The sequence below is a fragment of the Rana temporaria genome, chromosome 3, assembly GCF_905171775.1.
Source record: "Rana temporaria chromosome 3, aRanTem1.1, whole genome shotgun sequence".
Taxonomy (NCBI): domain Eukaryota; kingdom Metazoa; phylum Chordata; class Amphibia; order Anura; family Ranidae; genus Rana; species Rana temporaria.
In genome coordinates, this window is record NC_053491.1 from 311,783,239 (window position 1) to 311,801,408 (window position 18,170).

At 42.3% G+C, this 18,170-nt stretch overlaps 1 protein-coding gene across 1 annotated transcript in view; it reads right to left on the reverse strand.

Moving 5' to 3' along the window:
* SRA1 (steroid receptor RNA activator 1) overlaps positions 1–18,170 on the reverse strand; it is a 65,078-nt gene that overhangs the window by 15,770 nt on the left and 31,138 nt on the right. The window contains exon 3 of the mRNA XM_040344806.1: positions 3,797–4,020. Within this exon, the coding sequence (XP_040200740.1) occupies positions 3,797–4,020 (224 nt within the window). The remainder of the gene's footprint in view (positions 1–3,796; positions 4,021–18,170) is intronic.

An 18,170-nucleotide genomic window follows, 5' to 3' on the forward strand; every position in this document is an offset into this window, starting at 1 on the left:
CTTATGATCCCCAGCACAAATTGGTTGCTGGTGATCATCTCCCACTGTGGGAGAAAGGCCCCCAACCTTCCTCCCACCTTGACTCCGTCATTGAGGTTTTTGGGGCTGTTCAGGAGCACGAAAAAGCGCCCCGGCACGGCCTTTCCCCTTTGGTCCCCAAAACTTTTTCTTTCCCTCAGGTTTTGGGACTTCCACCTTCTTTTGGGTCCAGAATTTTTTCTTGGCCTGTCCCCTAAATTTTTTCTTTAAGGGGAAAGCCTTCTTCTTGTCGGCTGTACGATCTAAGACAGCCTCCAAGCCTGGCCCAAATAATAAATCTCCTGTAAGGGGGATCCCGCACAATTTAACCTTTGAGGCGCTATCCCCCTGCCATGTCTTGAGCCAGAGAGCTCTTCTTGCAGAATTAGATAGAGCTGCAGACCTGGCGGACATGCGGATTGACTCTGCTGAGGCGTCTGCTAAATACCGCACGCCACTCAGTAAAGTTGGAAAAGAGGATAGTATAGTCTCTTTAGGCGTTCCGGCCTCAATATGTGCCCTGATCTGTAAGAGCCAATGCTCTAGATTACGGGCCACCACTGTTGCTGCCATAGCTGGCTTAAGGTTCCCCTGGGAAGCATCCCAGGACTTTTTTAATAGCGAGTCCATCCGCCTGTCCATGGGGTCTGAAAGGACCCCCATGTCCTCAAACGCCAAGTCCGTATGTCGGGATACCTGCGAAAAGGCAGCATCTAGTTTGGGGGATTTGTTCCACACTAAAGCCTCCTCTTCAGAAAAAGGAAACCTTCTCTTCAAAGAGTTTGAGAAGAAAGGTTTCCTTTCTGGGTCCTGCCACTCTTTTTTGATGGCATTGACCAGGACTTCATGGACTGGAAAAACCTTTTTCCTTTGTTCTCCCAAACCACTGTACATCTGGTCATGGAGTGACAGTGTCTTTTTCTCCTCAACTATCCCTAAAGTAGTGTGGATAGTTTCCAATAATTCTTCCACCTCTTCAAGGGAAAGCTTGTAGCGAGAGACCTTTGAGGGCCCTGCCTCTGTCCCCTCACCATCTGACTCCTCTTGGGAGCTAGAAGCGGCACTGTCTTGCTCCTCCTCAGCATCCTCTCTGATATCCGCAGGTTTCTCTCTACTCCCAGAGGGAAGAACCTCAGGATTGGGTGGAATTACCTGTTGCGCTACAGAAGGGCTGCTTTGGGGCAACTGAAAATTAGCAAAAATATCTTTAAACGATTGAAAGGTGCCAGAAAGCTCTTTCATAGAAGCTGCTAATTCAGATGCCTGCTCTGCCTCCCTTTCCTTAACCAGCCCCTCAATACATCTCCTGCAAAGTGCTTTGTTCCAACTCTCACTAAGGGAAGATCTGCAGGAAGGGCATTTCTTCTTGCTGTGGGCTGATTTTTCTGTGGATTTCTGAAAAACACAGAAGAAAGTGGAGGCTAGATTGAGAGAGAGCCCAGCGCTTGACACAGGTAACCACCAGGAGTGTTCTAGGACCAACCACCACCAGGGTTCCAGACACACTACACAAACAAACTCCCCGACCACCAGGAGAAGAAAACAAAAAAATCACCAGTGAAGCTGTGCAACATGATAAGGGAACACCACCCCAGGGTTCTCCTTACCTTAGAGTGGCTGGTGCTGTCGTCATCCGGAGGTGCACGGGAAGCCTCTGCTTCCGACATCTCGCTGAGGAATGTGGTCGCGACTGCCTGCAAAAACGCCGACCCTACGGCTGAGAAGAGAGAGGCCGCACCAGCCCAGCGTCAGGCCTTTTCACACTGCAGCGTCTGGGACCAGTGACGCGTATCCGGCGGAAGTGCCCGCCCCCCCCGGAACTGACGTCACTCGTCATCCGGTCCGGCCCAGCTTCTTGGCCGACTGATTTCTCACAGGGAGCGTGCACCCCGCCTGCAGCGCCACCCCTGTGCGATCGGAAAATAGACCTCCGCGGTTGAATCCACCCCAGGAATGTCCGCGGGACGCTACACGGCGATGTCCTGGGTAAGTGACTTCCCCAGCCAGCCAGGACGCCATGCTTTAAAAAATAGCCCTGAGCCCAGGGAGAACAGGTCCCCCCTCTCAGGAATATTGGCCTCAGCTTCCCCAGCTGTCTGGCCCTTGGCCCCAAGCGGTGTCTCCCCTCCGGAGGAAACACCATAAACTGAGGAGCTGAGGGAGGATGAGGCTTAAATTCCTAATTGGAAGGCGGTGTTTCCTGTGAGGGGAGGAGCCTGTGTCTCTCTACAGTACCTGTCCTGAAAGACGAACAGGGAAAGTCTGTTTACAGCTGCCGCTCCATAGAGGTGAATGGAGGGTCCGATTGGGTCGGACTGTTCGTGTGAAAGGGGCCTAAGGCTGCTTTTACACTAAATGTCTGCGGTCTACCCACACTGTAGGTGCAGCGCAGTGTTCCTGTGGTTTTCCCACTATGCCATAGACGTTTATTATATCCTGCAGGTTTGGTGCACTTTCTGAAAAGCCACTTGCTTCCTCTACTGCCGGTTTCATTCACAACACTGATGTTCTGAGATGGCAGGTGGGCAACCTACAATCTGGGCTTGCCAACCAGCCATCCCAGAGCAGGAGGTCGTGGGCCACATCAGAAGGCTCGGCGGGCCACATGTGGCCCCCGGGCCACTGGTTGGGCACCCCTGACCCCATACAACAGCACCCTGGTTGTTCATTGAGAACTGCAAGCCAACTGTCACAACGTCGGTGGGTACCTGTAGTTTCCCATTCACAGAACTACAATGAATGACACAATGGGCTGGGTGGAACCATGCACGGCTACATTTATCTTTAAATACTGACAGCAAGCGAGAGGGGGTGAGAAGACTAGATGCAGCGGATCCAGCAGCGGCTGCAGGAGTGGGAACATGTTACATGGGTCTCTCCCTCCTTAATGGTTGAGATGCAGCAGCGGGAGCCATTGCCTCCCACTGCTGTGAATCACCGCTAGTGAGGTGGGGCAGAGCTAAGCCATGGTCTGAGAGACACAAAGAGCCGGCTCAGGAGCAAGCACACACATGAGTGCCCCCAAAGCAAGCAGGTTGCTATAGGGGCACTCGATAGGGGTGAGGGGCCCAGAGCATCGGCAGGTGGACCTGAAAAGAACAGAGCTGCTATGTGCAAAAAGGTAGGTAAGTATGGCATGTTTGTAAAGGGAAAAAAACAAAAAACAAACACTTTAAAAAATGCTAAGAGTGTAATACTATTTTAAGTCAACAAGTCATTTCTTAAAAGGGAAACCTGTCCTAAGAGGAGACATTCAGGCTGCCATTGTTGTCTTTCTGAAAATGCTAGTTGGCTGTGTCTTTCTAAAAGAGTTTCTAAGCTACTAACCAGAAACAAGCATGGTAAAACAGGTCAGAACTCTTACTATTTCCAGGTCGGCACACCTCCCAAAATCTATAATAATATTTGGGTAAAAGTAAGCCATTTGTCAGTGTGGATCCCAAAAAACTGAAATGTGAGCTGCGTAGGTTATCTTCCCCACGTCTCTGATCCTCAGCTCAAAGTCCAAGTTAGAGCGACCTCAGGAAGACCTGAGTTTTATGTTTTTAGTGATTTCACAAAGTCTATAAGACTAAGATTCTAGATGTTTCCCATCTCATGCAGGCTGCTTGACCCAGATCAAAGCTTTTAAGGACTATAAAACAGAGGTGACAATAGGAGTAAAATTTACATACTACAATCATCTAGAAAATTAAGAATAGTACATTTGTAACTAATAATCAGCACAATTATTTAAAAAAAGAAAGTTCTGATGGTCTAGTTTAATTCAACAGGACACCTTAATTAAGTCCTTGCAGGCCTCCAAGATTTCATGGAGCGGGGTTAGAACATCCTTAACCTCTACAGGAGCCTCAAACTCTGTTTGACTGGAACACGACTTTGAGTTGTCTGCTCTGAGGGGTGAGGAGACTTGTCCTAGAGGAGGAGGGCCAATGTTGTTTTTTGGACCTGTTGGTGGCATCTTGGGACAGGTGGAAGAAGAATGTGGTTGCCCAGAAGATGCTAAAATGAAACAGAAACATGCTTTAACCACAAATTAATACAAGTCCTTCTATTTATAATGCAGTGACCAATTTTTTTACACACAAAGCTATATCTATGCATGCACAAAATATCTTACATTGGACACCATCCCCTCTCCAACACCAAAGCAATATGCCATCAAAGGTGATCTAGCAATAATAAAAAAAAGGGTCAAGACTTGCATCCTTTGGCGCCAAACTAAAAGCCACCACCCCATAAAAACGAATGCATCACTTCCTTCCTATTCACCCCCACTGTTCTAGACAATCTAACTTCACAGACATCTCATGCTTGGAAAGAAAGAGGCCCATTCCATTTTTGGCTACCTGGTGGATGCCAGAACCAGAGTATTAAGGTCCTTCCAAGATCTTCAAAACACTTATGATCTCCTTTAACAGGCTCTTTTTGGATACTTACAAATACAGCTCTATGCCCAATCCTTAACTGGATCACTTGTATTTCCTAAGTGAACAATGTTCGAGAAAACCTGCCTGGGAAGTCCACTCAGCAAAAGGGTTAATTTCAAAAATCTATAAGATACTGGTTTAATAATTTTTCCAATCTTCTTTCAAAACACCCATATATGAAGAAATGGGAACAAATACTTGGTGATCTGGCAACTACTATGGTCTCAAGCCGCTAAGATTATGATTTATACACTATTTTTCCATTGGTACTATACCCAAGACAAGTTATGCTTCTTGTACCCCTCTCCTAATGACAGATGTTGGAGATTCCAGAAGGCTCTTGGAGCCATTCAACACATATTCTGGAATTTCCCCTTCATCAAACCTTACTGGGAAGAAAAGAGGGAAAAAAAGACAGAGGGTGACAGTGTGAGAGAATATGGGAAGTCAGAAAAGGTAATGGGAGACCCCGCAGGTGGAAGCCATCCCCCAAATAAATGATCTAATGGATGAGAAAGTCACCAACTCATAAGATTTTAATCTCTGAAAAAACATCAAAATTACTTTATACAGGGCTGGTAATTTTCACCTGTCAGCAGAATGAACCAGTTTGAGACATTTAAAAATATTTTAGGAAGGTTTACTTAAACTTGATCCATTCTGCAACAGCAGGAAGGACATCTAATGGTATACATAATGAACAGGAAGTACAAGCCCTTGAGGACTTGATTTCTCCCATGGATAATGACTATTGATCTAAGCGAAATGGATGATTCTAATAACCTATGGAGAAAAGAGGCAAATCTAAATATTAGGGCTGCAACCAACGATTATTTTCATAATCGATTAGTTGGCTGATTGTTTCGATTAATCGGTTAACCGCTTCAGCAAGGGACCATTTTGGTGGTCAAAGACCTGGCCACTTTTTGCGATTTGGCACTGTGTCGCTTTGCTCGGCCGTGCGACGTGGCTCCCAAACAAAATTGACGCCTTTTTTTCCCCACAAATATTGCTTTCTTTTGATGGTATTTGATCACCTCTGCAGGCTTTATTTTTTTGAGTTAAACAAAAAAAGAGCGACAATTTTGAAAAAAAAATGCAATACTTTTTGCTATAATAAATATCCCCAAAAAATATATAAACAAACATTTTTTTTCCACAGTTTAGTACTTCTACATATTTTTGGTAAAAAAAAAAAAAAAAAATCGCAATAAGCGTTTATTGATTTGCACAAAAGTTATAGACAAATAACCTTAAAACAAGTGTGATGTATACATTTAGTTAATATGTAAAAGTTAATATGTAAAGTTAATATGTAAAAGTAAAAAAAAAAAGGCAATGTATTCTTAAATATCTCTATGCAGTGGTAAATAGAAATAACCAACTATATGGTTAGGGAGCAAAATCTCTAATCCACTCTGAGAATAACAGACGGAGGATTGTATGTACTATTAGAGGTTGAATCTGGTAAATATCAGAAAAAAAAAGTTAGACTGTTTTGCAGATTTTCAAAGAGAACTTTAATATATTATATGCTGGCCATACAAAAACAATGTCTTCCTTCAAAAAAAAATAAATAAATGTAATTTTAAGAAACGTTTGTTCAATTTTCTAATCGTTAGTGGGGTCAAATCGACAGGAACATTTACAAATGTAAAATTCCTTTGACCAAGAAGATTTCCGACAGTGTATATTGTTTTCGTTCACAAATGACATTCATTTTAAAAACAGAATGTTAAAAGCAAGTAAACATTTCAAGCAACCTTCTTTTATTCAGCGAATGTACAGATATTTAGTTTGAATATTCTCATCTAAAAATTGATCCGTGTGGCCAGCATAAGGCCTGGTACACATCTATGCAGTTTTTCTTTGATCTGTTTCTGCAGTGCTTTTTGCTGAGGATTTTTGTGCACGTGATTTTGCTGCGATTGGCGTTTTTGCATTTTTATGCCTTTTTTTGGCCAAATTTGTTGTTGGGCAGATTAAAAAACACAAATTGCTGCCAAAACGCATTACATGCTTTTCTGAAGCTTCTCCATTGAAGTATATTGAACCAAAAAAAGCAGCATTTTGCGTTGGAAAAGTTTTTGCCCCTTTCCAAATACGCAACAGCTGAAAAAAGCATAAATGTGAACATGCCCCATAGGAAACCATATTAAAATAACTGTAGTGCGTTTCTGCCAAAAGCACCAAAAAGGTGTGAACCAGGTCTAAGAAGTTTAGTAACATAATGGGGGTAAAAAAAAAAAAAAAAAGAGCCCTTTATAGTACAAAAAGAGCAAATAATCGCTACTGTAAGAGGTTCATTTTTTTTATTGTGGAACAGTGAAAGCAATATTTACCGTAGCGATTATTTGTAGTTTTTGTATAATAAAGGGCCAATATTAGTTTTTTTTTTTAACCCTATTATGTTACTGGCCAAATAATCGATTCTGAAAATAGCAAATCGATTTCATAATCGATTAGTTGTTTCGGCCCTACTAAATATTAGATCTACAAGAATGCCTCCATTGTGTTTCTTGGCTTGGTTTAGGATGACCTTGGCAAGATAGATTGGGGAATAGCAGAGCAGGATTACCTCACACCATAAGAATAGCCCTAAAAGAACTTAACTACTTCAGGCCTGGGCCAATTCTGACACTTCGCTCCTACATGTAAAAATCATCATTCTTCCTCGTGCTCGAATTAGGGTCAATAACACCATTACGGATTCATTCCAGGTAGCTAGGGGCACGCGACAGTGGTGCCCATTGTCGCCCCTCTTATTTGCCCTGGCAATAGAGCCACTGGCGGCACTGCTGAGGGCTGAAGGAAACGTCAGGGGGTGTATGATCAATGAGCTGGAGGAAAAAACATCCCTCTATGCTGATGACATGCTCCTGTATTTGGCAGAGGCGGAGGGATCGTTGACTTCGGCCTTGGACACGATATCGGTGTTTGGGCGATTCTCGGGATTCAAGGTAAATTGGAATAAATCCATTCTTTTCCCTTTTGACTCTGTGTACGTCCCGGGGCTCCCCCCGGGGATCCCATTGAAGGTGGTTTCTAAATTCCGATATTTGGGGGTTGAGGTCCAGCTGCCACTTAATACCTATGTGGATAATAACTTGGCGCCTATGAAGGTGAGACTGAGGGACAGTCTGCAGACATGGGCGAAGCTACCGTTAGGTCTCCTCGGGAGAATTAATATATTTAAAATTGTATACTTACCCAGGATTCTCTACCTGTTTTGGCACGCACCAGTATATATCACTAAGAAATGGTTTGCAGGTATCAATAAGATGCTCTTTGCATTTCTGTGGGGACCTAAGCCTGCTAGAGTATCTTTGGACACACTTTATTTACCGGTCAGGAGGGGGGGTTTGGCCCTACCTAATCTGCAGTGTTACTACTTGGTGGCCCAGCTGACACATGTACACTGGTGGGGTTTCCCAAACCTAAACATTGCATCGGTGGCAACCCAAGCGGCCCAGATCGGGTCATATGAAGGATTACTTAATGTCCTGTATAGGAACGGACCTTATCCAGATCAAGGGGCGGGCCTGGTGAAGCTGTCATACAAAATATTCCATATCTGTAATACTAGGAGGGGTGGGACAGATTTGGCGAACTCCCCTAATGCTCCTCTGTGGCACAACCCCCAGTTACGAGAGATTGTCAAGGTTACGGAGGGCTCATGTTGGGCAGCATATGGGGTTAAGTATGCCCATCATACCGTCCTTAACAGAAGAAACTTGGACGGAGGTCTTAGATACGTTGGTGCCTTCGATGATTTCGGCTAGGGATAAGCTGACTCAATTTAATTTCTTGCACAGAATATACTTTACTCCCCTGAGGCTATATAGAATGGGCAGGGGGGACTCCGCAGAATGTCGTCGCTGCCATGCAGCAGAGGGTACCCTTTTCCACATGATATGGCAGTGCCCCCGGGTGGCAGAATTTTGGAGAGAAATTTACATTTTTAGAAGATACCCTGGAGCTTCCAAATATCTACTCTCTAGCCAGATGCCTACTGGGGGATCTGGAGGAGGAGGACATATCTGCTTCACAGAAAACCCTACTTAGAATACTATTTTGTTACGCTAAGAAAGCGCTGGCTCTCAAATGGCGGAACCCGTCACCTCCGACCCTCCGGGGTTGGCTGACATTAGTGAATTAGGCCTTACCGCTGTACAAGCTAACCTATATAGCTAGAGGGTGCCCTAAAAAATTTGAGAAAGTGTGGGCGGGATGGTTGGAGAAGGTGTCAGGAGAGGTGGAGGGTGTGATAAAGATGTGTGGGTACGGAGCAGATGGAGTGTTGGGTGGAGGATCTATATGAGGTGGTGTTACTCAATGGAAGTTATATGTGAGGGATATGGAGGTTGTTTCACTGTTTTTTTTTTTTTTCTCTACTGTTAGATGACTCTGAATTTGTTTTCGTTCAAAATATTATGTACATGTGGTCAGTACATGGTTTTGAAATTTTTGTGTTACCAATGTGCCTTGGTTATACTGTATGAAAATGTGTACTGTAAGATGCCTTTGTGTAATACTGTTGGTATGTACAATAAAATTTACCCTTTAAAAAAAAAAAAAAAAAAAAAAAAATCATCATTCTTTTGCTAGAAAATTACATAGAACCCCCGAACGCTATATGTGTTTTTTAGCAAAGACCCTAGAGAATACAATGGCGGTCATTGCAACTTTTTATCTCGCTCTGTATTTTTCAAATGCGTTTTTTGGGGAAAAACAAAACAGTAAAGTTAGCCCAATTTTTTTGCATAATGTGAAAGATGAAGTTACGCCAAGTAAATAGATACCTAACATGTCATGCTTCAAAATTGCACACGCTTGTGGAATGGCGCCAAACTTCGGTACTTAAAAATCCCCATAGGTGACGCTTTAAATTTTTTTACTGCCTACATTTTTTGAGTTACAGAGGAGGTCTAGGGCTAGAATTATTGCTCTCACGCCAACGTTCACGGCGACACCTCACATGTGTGGTTTGAACACCGTTTTCATATGTGGGCGGGACTTATGTATGCGTTCGCTTCTGCTTGCAAACACATGAGGACAGGGGCACTTTAAAAAAATTTTTTTTTTTTTTTATTAATTTTACTTTTTATTTTGACAAAAAAAAAAAAATATCACTTTTACTCTTATTACAAGGAATGTAAACATCACCGTTTTGCCTTTTGTAAATAATCCCTGATGTGTGTTACATGGATTACCAGGAAAAAAAATAAAGAGAAAAAAATGCAGCCACAAAATCTATGGACTGGTATGCTGCAATATGTTACATTTTTGGTTTTAGTTACACAATTCTGACTGTACAATCTATAACTGGATATAAGCTAAATAACATTTTTAGCTAAACCCTCACTAACGTAGTTGTAGGTATATCTAAAGCACATTGTACATTTGGACTTTAACATGAGTGGCCAGCTTTGGGTCTTTGGAGCTTGTTTACTTATCCGTTCTAGCGCTAAGCTACATGCAGGCAGACTATATTAGTAAACGGCCTCACCCACACAACCGGGTTTCACAGGTACAGAGACAGGTGCATGGTCCCAAATACAAAGGCTCTGCTTTGGGATCCATGTACCCTGCGTACCTGCCAAACTCGGCTGGGCAGGTGAGTCTATATAGCTGATGCATGACCATTCACTAACACATGCTGCCTGCATGCAGCTCAGCACTAGGACAGAAAAGTAAACAAAGGGCACTTCATCCTGTATGGAGCTAAGCACCCATGTGTAAGACAATGCATGAAAAACTCACACGCAAAAGATTAGAGTAAAGCCATCCACAGAGGGAGTGATTTTCTTTCCTGCAACCAAATTGCTCAAGTCCCCTAGCAACACAATCAGTGTTGATGGTGGAATTCCTCCCGCAAATCCATTGTTTCTCCTGGTGGGGGAAGCTATCCCCACTGGGAGAACACAGTGATTACTGCTGGCAGCTGTAATTGCATGTAAAATCCAGCAGGCTAGTTGTAATCAAGTTGATTGATCGAGTTGACTGGTACATTCAGCTTGCCCACACATGGTTCGAATCTCAGCCGGTACCTGCTATGGCTGGTTTAACATAAATTGACAACATGCTGCTGTAAGAGCATTGATGTTAACAGGACAGAAAGATCTTCAGAACCCGACTGACATTAGGCCTGATGCACCAATATGAATGAGTTATTGGAACACCACTACTTATTTCATCTCATGATATCCTCCTAAAGAAATTCAACTCACAAATATAAATATCACCAATATGTGCAATTTTTATTTAATTTTTAAATGTGAACATTTTTTTTTCCTGTTCGCTCTTGTTTTCTCATAATTCATAATTTTTTCTTGTGTAGTGTTATTTTATTATCAACTCAAACATCATCTTTTCCTTCACTCTTCCATAGACAGCTAATGAAGCTCTTAAAAAGGGGTTGTAAAACCTTGTGTTTTTTCACCTTAATGCATCCTATGCTTTAAGGTGAAAAAACACCTTGCACTCTCTGGCCCCCGTTTTACTTACCTGAGCCCCGAAGTTCTGTGGACATGATCGTTCTCCCCATGCCTGATCAGCTCTTCATTGGATAGATTGATATCAGCGCAGCCATTGGCTCCAGCTGCTGTCAATCAAATCCAATGCAGTGGCCGTTGGGGGGCAGGGCCGAGTCATACAATCAGCGGCTATGGACGCCGATTGTATGGCACGGGAGTGCACCCGCAAGGTAACCCCTCAGGAGAGAGCTTTCCAGAGGGGGTTAGCTTTTGTGGGGAGGAGCCGTCATGGGGCCCTGGAAGAGGACGATTGGGGCCACTCTGTGCAAAACGAACTGCACAGTGGAGGTAAGTATGACATGTTTGTTATTTTTTTTTTTTTTAATTAACCCATAGTATCACTTTAATTATCACCATCCCAATCACCACCACCTTGGTGGTAACTTATCTGGTAATCTTTGTGAATTGCCTTTTACAGTTAATTTTTCATAAGGGCTCATTCATACCATATTCATTAAACTGCACTGATCAGCATAGATCAAAACATGCTCAACACATGGGAACATAAAAATCAATTTATGTAAAGAATACAGCGCAGGTCTGTAAATATAATTTATAATAACGTGATGTCAAAATATATTAATGAATGTGGCTGCTGCAGCGAAAAAAAATGTTAGATAAACATATAATATAGAATGTAAAAGGAATAAATGCTGCGCTGCTAGTATGGTGTGTGTATGTAGGTCAATACCAACATGACAAGGTAAACATTATACATACTGCAATAAACAAAGTGCTGGAATGTGCAACGAATACAAAAGTGAAATAGTGCACGAAAATAAATAATAGTCCATATAGCTGTAATCAGCTAAGATGTAATTGGACGTTGAATAATCTTCATAAAAGCACCCGAGTTGTGTTGGAGAGAAAATCCACAGCAAGTGTAAGACAGCTGGTTAAAGCACCTCCACCTCAAGTAAATAATCTGCTTACCGAACACCAAATATTAAATCGCATGTAGTACTGTATCTGATAGATAACCTCCGTTCCCCAGCTAGGTTCCTCCACACCAGATGGAAAAAATGGATAATCCTTAGCCAGAACGCACTCATGCGTTGTACCCAGGAGTGAAAACAAGAAGGGCAAACATAGAGTAGTACTGCTACCAAACGATTTATTTGTAAAACAAAGTTATGCACTCACATGTCCATAGTAGTACATTAGCGTGTGTTAAAATTTAAAGCCGGCCGGCTTGTGTAATCCGCTCGTTCCTTCCGGATAGTCGCGGGCAAACAGTGATGACGTCAGCACACCGTTCCTCCCTACGCCGTTTCGTCAGTAAAATGACATCTTCCAGGGGCACGAGCGGCGTGCTGACTCGCCACTACTTATGTGCATTCAGTGTCGATAGGACCGCCCAGACTTGACTTCTGGGGATCGTGGACACGGATCCGCCATTTTTGATGAGGGATCCTAGCCCAAATAGTGTATATCCTAACAACAGTTAAATGTTAGCGCTGACAATGATTCTCAATAATGAATTAAAAGAATATAGCAGCTGATCTACTCACTATGGCTAGACATTCTGTAAAAATTGTATACAGAACAGAAAGGAATTATAGATTACGGTCATTCAAACCAATCGGATTGATCCGACTTAGATCGTATGCCGCAAATCTTTCAACATTAAAACACACCTTAATTATAGGTGTGACTAAGTTAAAAAGACACATTCAACTTAAACTGAGTCTAGGTACAAGCACTTAAATGAGGTGCAAATCCCAAATCAGTTAGTGGTTGAGAATGTGACATCATGAATATTTAAAATATAAAATTAGATCAAAAGGATTTATGTCATTAAATACACTCATGATCCAATTAAATGACATTGTAAGACGCCCGATCATATATGGCAGAAAATGATCAGAACGGCAAAGACAAAAATCTATTTAAAATATGAATAAGCAATGTATCAAGTTGGGCCATGATGGCACACATAAAGTGCAATGCTAAAAACAGAAAAAAATTGTAAAAATAGAAAAAGTAAAAAAGAAAAGAAAAAAGAAAAAGCATTTGGAAAGAGGTCCCGATACCCCGGATGTCAAGTCAGGTTCACAGCATATACTTCAGAAGTAATGATAAGCATTCTTAATAAGAGATACCCTAACTGTTGTCAATAAAAGCGTTGACATCAACGTCTATATTTAATCCATATGGAGTATATGTACGAACACGGTGTATCCAGGCCATTTCTAGCCTGGATAATTCTCTTACTAGAGAACCACCTCTCCAATGGGCGTTGTACTTGTCTATGCCAAGGAACAAAGTTGCCTCAGGATTCCTGTTGTGACACAAATCGTAGTGATGTGATACTGAATGATTTGGAAACCCTGATCGTATATTGGCTACGTGTTCTCCCAATCTAACCTGCATGGACCTCTTGGTTCGGCCTATGTATTGCAACCCACAAGGGCACTGTAGCAAATAGACTATGCCAGTTGAGCTGCAGGTAATAAATGGTTCAATGGAATGCTCTCTCAAAGTGCTAGTTGACATAAATTTCAGAGTTTTTTTAGATGTAACTTTGTTTAATGTACAGATTTGACATCTGCGACATTGGTGGTATCCAGAAATGCCTCTCTGGAAAAAAGAAACCTTTTTGGTGGGGGGATCCACAACGTTGGGTGCTATTTTGTCCCTTAGTGAAGGGACACCTCTGAATATGATCTGAGGGTTGACCGGAAGAAAGGTACTGATTACCCTATCATTGCCCAGCAAATGCCAGTGCTTTGAGTTGTGTTCTTGATGGTGATTGTTGGGAAAAGTACCAGGTGTCTTATTTGGAAGTGTATATGGAGCCTTATTTCCTTTTTTGGCAATCTTTTTCTTTTTAGGAGTCTTGCCTTGATCTTTATTAACCCGAGGGGTTTGTGGGAGAACGACTCTTACACTGGGGGTCTCCTCACCCTGCATAATAGCTTCCATTCTGGAGTTTGATTCGGATCGTTCCTCAGCAGCCAGTTTCCACGTATATGGACGTTCATCGTTATATACGGAAAATTAATATCAAGCGTTATTTTGCAGGCCTCCCTAATCAAGATAGATTAATAGCTCAGCATTCCTCTATCCATTCAGGGTTAGCCAACGCATCCACATGGAACCCCCCAGGGACGTTGGCTCCATCCCTTAGGGTCTTTAGGGATGTTGTACTCAGAGACTTGGAATCTATTAAGGTCACCAATCAGAAAATGGACCAGGAACTAATTAAGGGTCTAGACTCCTTATGTAACAATAGCCAACTAGTTATTCGCCCAGCGGATAAGGGGGGAGGCATTGTTGTCATGGATCGTTCGAATTACATCGAAGGAACCATGAAATTGGTGGAAGATCGAAACACCTATTCACTTCTTAGGGGCAACCCAGTGAACCAATATCAAAAAGAATTGGAGGTGTTGGTCAAGAAAGGCTCTGATCTAGGTATATTGAGTGAGAAAGAACGGGAATTTCTTATCCCTAGGGCACCTAGAACCCCAATTCTGTACTGTTTGCCAAAGATACATAAAAGCCTCACTTGCCCCCCTGGGCGTCCAATAGTGGCATAGACTCGGTTACGTCCAGGGTGGGCAAATATATTGACCATTTCTTACAACCCCTGGTCCAACAAACGCCATCGTATCTGAAAGATACCAAGCAGGTTATCAACATGCTGGCTCAGATCCAGCCTAATGATGACATCTGGCTGGTGACAGCTGACGTAAGTTCATTATATACTATCATTCCGCATGAGTTGGGTATATCAGCTGTCAAATACTACTTAGATGTACTTTCTGACGTACCTCAAGCCCAGAGAGAATATTTGATTGAATTTTTGGAATATGCCGCTGGGCACAATTATTTCTGGTTCAATCATAATTTTTACCAGCAAATTAGAGGTGTCGCCATGGGCGCAAAATATGCGCCAAGCCTTGCTAATCTATTCATGGCCAAATGGGAGGAGGATGTCGTCTATAAGGACCGGAACCCACACATCTTGTTGTGGGCAAGGTACATTGACGACATCCTCCTCCTATGGAATGGCACTAAGTCCCAACTGGATGAGTTTATAGGTTCCCTAAACAATAATACCAGGGGGATCCATCTCGTTCATGAGATGGATAGGGAAACAATAAACTTCCTTGACCTTAACATCAAGAAGAAGGGAGGAAACTTTCAAACACAAACATATTTTAAGAAGACGGACAGGAACTCCTTCATTCCGGTGGGGAGTTGCCACCATAAAAGCTGGCTCAATTCTGTACCCAAGAGCCAATTTATCAGAATGAGGAGGAACTGTACGTCGCTTGAAGACTACCAATCACAATCTGAAGTCCTTAAAATCAGACTGGTTGAGAAGGGTTATGAACCTAGCAGCTTGGATACTGTGAGGAAAGAGGTTGCTGACATTGACCATTCAAAACTTTTAGACTCCGCTACTAGGCCACGTCGGGAAGGCCCAATTGTACCATTTGTTACTAGCTATTCCACCCAGCATTATCTTATCAATTGCTGGGCAATGATAGGGTAATCAGTACCTTTCTTCCGGTCAACCCTCAGATCATATTCAGAGGTGTCCCTTCACTAAGAGACAAAATAGCACCCAACGTTGTGGATCCCCCCACCAAAAAGGTTTCTTTTTTCCAGAGAGGCATTTCTGGATACCACCAATGTCGCAGATGTCAAATCTGTACATTAAACAAAGTTACATCTAAAAAAACACTGAAATTTATGTCAACTAGCACTTTGAGAGAGCATTCCATTGAACCATTCATTACCTGCAGCTCAACTGGCATAGTCTATTTGCTACAGTGCCCTTGTGGGTTGCAATACATAGGCCGAACCAAGAGGTCCATGCAGGTTAGATTGGGAGAACACGTAGCCAATATACGATCAGGGTTTCCAAATCATTCAGTATCACATCACTACGATTTGTGTCACAACAGGAATCCTGAGGGAACTTTGTTCCTTGGCATAGACAAGTACGACGCCCATTGGAGAGGTGGTTCTCTAGTAAGAGAATTATCCAGGCTAGAAATGGCCTGGATACACCGTGTTCGTACATATACTCCATATGGATTAAATATAGACGTTGATGTCAACGCTTTTATTGACAACAGTTAGGGTATCTCTTATTAGGAATGCTTATCATTACTTCTGAAGTATATGCTGTGAACCTGACTTGACATCCGGGGTATCAGGACCTCTTTCCAAATGCTTTTTCTTTTTTCTTTTCTTTTTTACTTTTTCTATTTTTACAAATTTTTTCTGTTTTTAGCATTGCACTTTATGTGTGCCATCATGGCCCAACTTGATACATTGCTTATTCATATTTTAAATAGATTTTTGTCTTTGCCGTTCTGATCATTTTCTGCCATATATGATCGGGCGTCTTACAATGTCATTTAATTGGATCATGAGTGTATTTAATGACATAAATCCTTTTGATCTAATTTTATATTTTAAATATTCATGATGTCACATTCTCAACCACTAACTGATTTGGGATTTGCACCTCATTTAAGTGCTTGTACCTAGACTCAGTTTAAGTTGAATGTGTCTTTTTAACTTAGTCACACCTATAATTAAGGTGTGTTTTAATGTTGAAAGATTTGCGGCATACGATCTAAGTCGGATCAATCCGATTGGTTTGAATGACCGTAATCTATAATTCCTTTCTGTTCTGTATACAATTTTTACAGAATGTCTAGCCATAGTGAGTAGATCAGCTGCTATATTCTTTTAATTCATTATTGAGAATCATTGTCAGCGCTAACATTTAACTGTTGTTAGGATATACACTATTTGGGCTAGGATCCCTCATCAAAAATGGCGGATCCGTGTCCACGATCCCCGGAAGTCAAGTCTGGGCGGTCCTATCGACACTGAATGCACATAAGTAGTGGCGAGTCAACACGCCGCTCGTGCCCCTGGAAGATGTCATTTTACTGACGAAACGGCATAGGGAGGAACGGCGTGCTGACGTCATCACTGTTTGCCCGCGACTATCCGGAAGGAACGAGCGGATTACACAAGCCGGCCGGCTTTAAATTTTAACACACGCTAATGTACTACTATGGACATGTGAGTGCATAACTTTGTTTTACAAATAAATCGTTTGGTAGCAGTACTACTCTATGTTTGCCCTTCTTGTTTTCACTCCTGGGTACAACGCATGAGTGCGTTCTGGCTAAGGATTATCCATTTTTTCCATCTGGTGTGGAGGAACCTAGCTGGGGAACGGAGGTTATCTATCAGATACAGTACTACATGCGATTTAATATTTGGTGTTCGGTAAGCAGATTATTTACTTGAGGTGGAGGTGCTTTAACCAGCTGTCTTACACTTGCTGTGGATTTTCTCTCCAACACAACTCGGGTGCTTTTATGAAGATTATTCAACGTCCAATTACATCTTAGCTGATTACAGCTATATGGACTATTATTTATTTTCGTGCACTATTTCACTTTTGTATTCGTTGCACATTCCAGCACTTTGTTTATTGCAGTATGTATAATGTTTACCTTGTCATGTTGGTATTGACCTACATACACACACCATACTAGCAGCGCAGCATTTATTCCTTTTACATAAAAATCAATTGTCTGCGTTTTTACATCAACACCACAGCACATCGACTTGGCATGACAATGGCATGTCATTTTGTGACACTTCAATAAAGTAAAAAAAATAAAAAATAAAAGTAAATCGTGTGATGCATTGCGACAATGCATAGCACCCCTCTTTCACAACCTACACCAGCATGCACATGTTTTGGTGTACAGGCTGATGTGAAGGAGCCTTTAATCTGGTCAGGAGCAAATAAAAATGACAGACAACTGAGAAGCCATAAAGTCCAATATAGAAACATCTGATAAACAGGTTCCCTCTGGCATAAATTAGGGAGGCTTACTACAGAAACAGCTAGCCTTGTCTATCTATGATCTTCATCATCGATAAGTGACCACAATGTTGTCAAACTACATAGAGTATTTTCCTAACCTGGTTGTAACCTACAGTAAAGCTGGCCAAAAAAAGGATAGAATCTCAGCTGGTTCAGCAGAGGTTTGTTGTACTGACCAGCTACCTGATATTTTGAAAATAATTATTGCCAGCGACTATAGCCGTGTTTTGCCAGCTGGGAAGGCTTGCTTTAAACCACTTCATTACTGGCCACTTAAACCCCCTTCCTGCCCAGACCAATTTTCAGCGC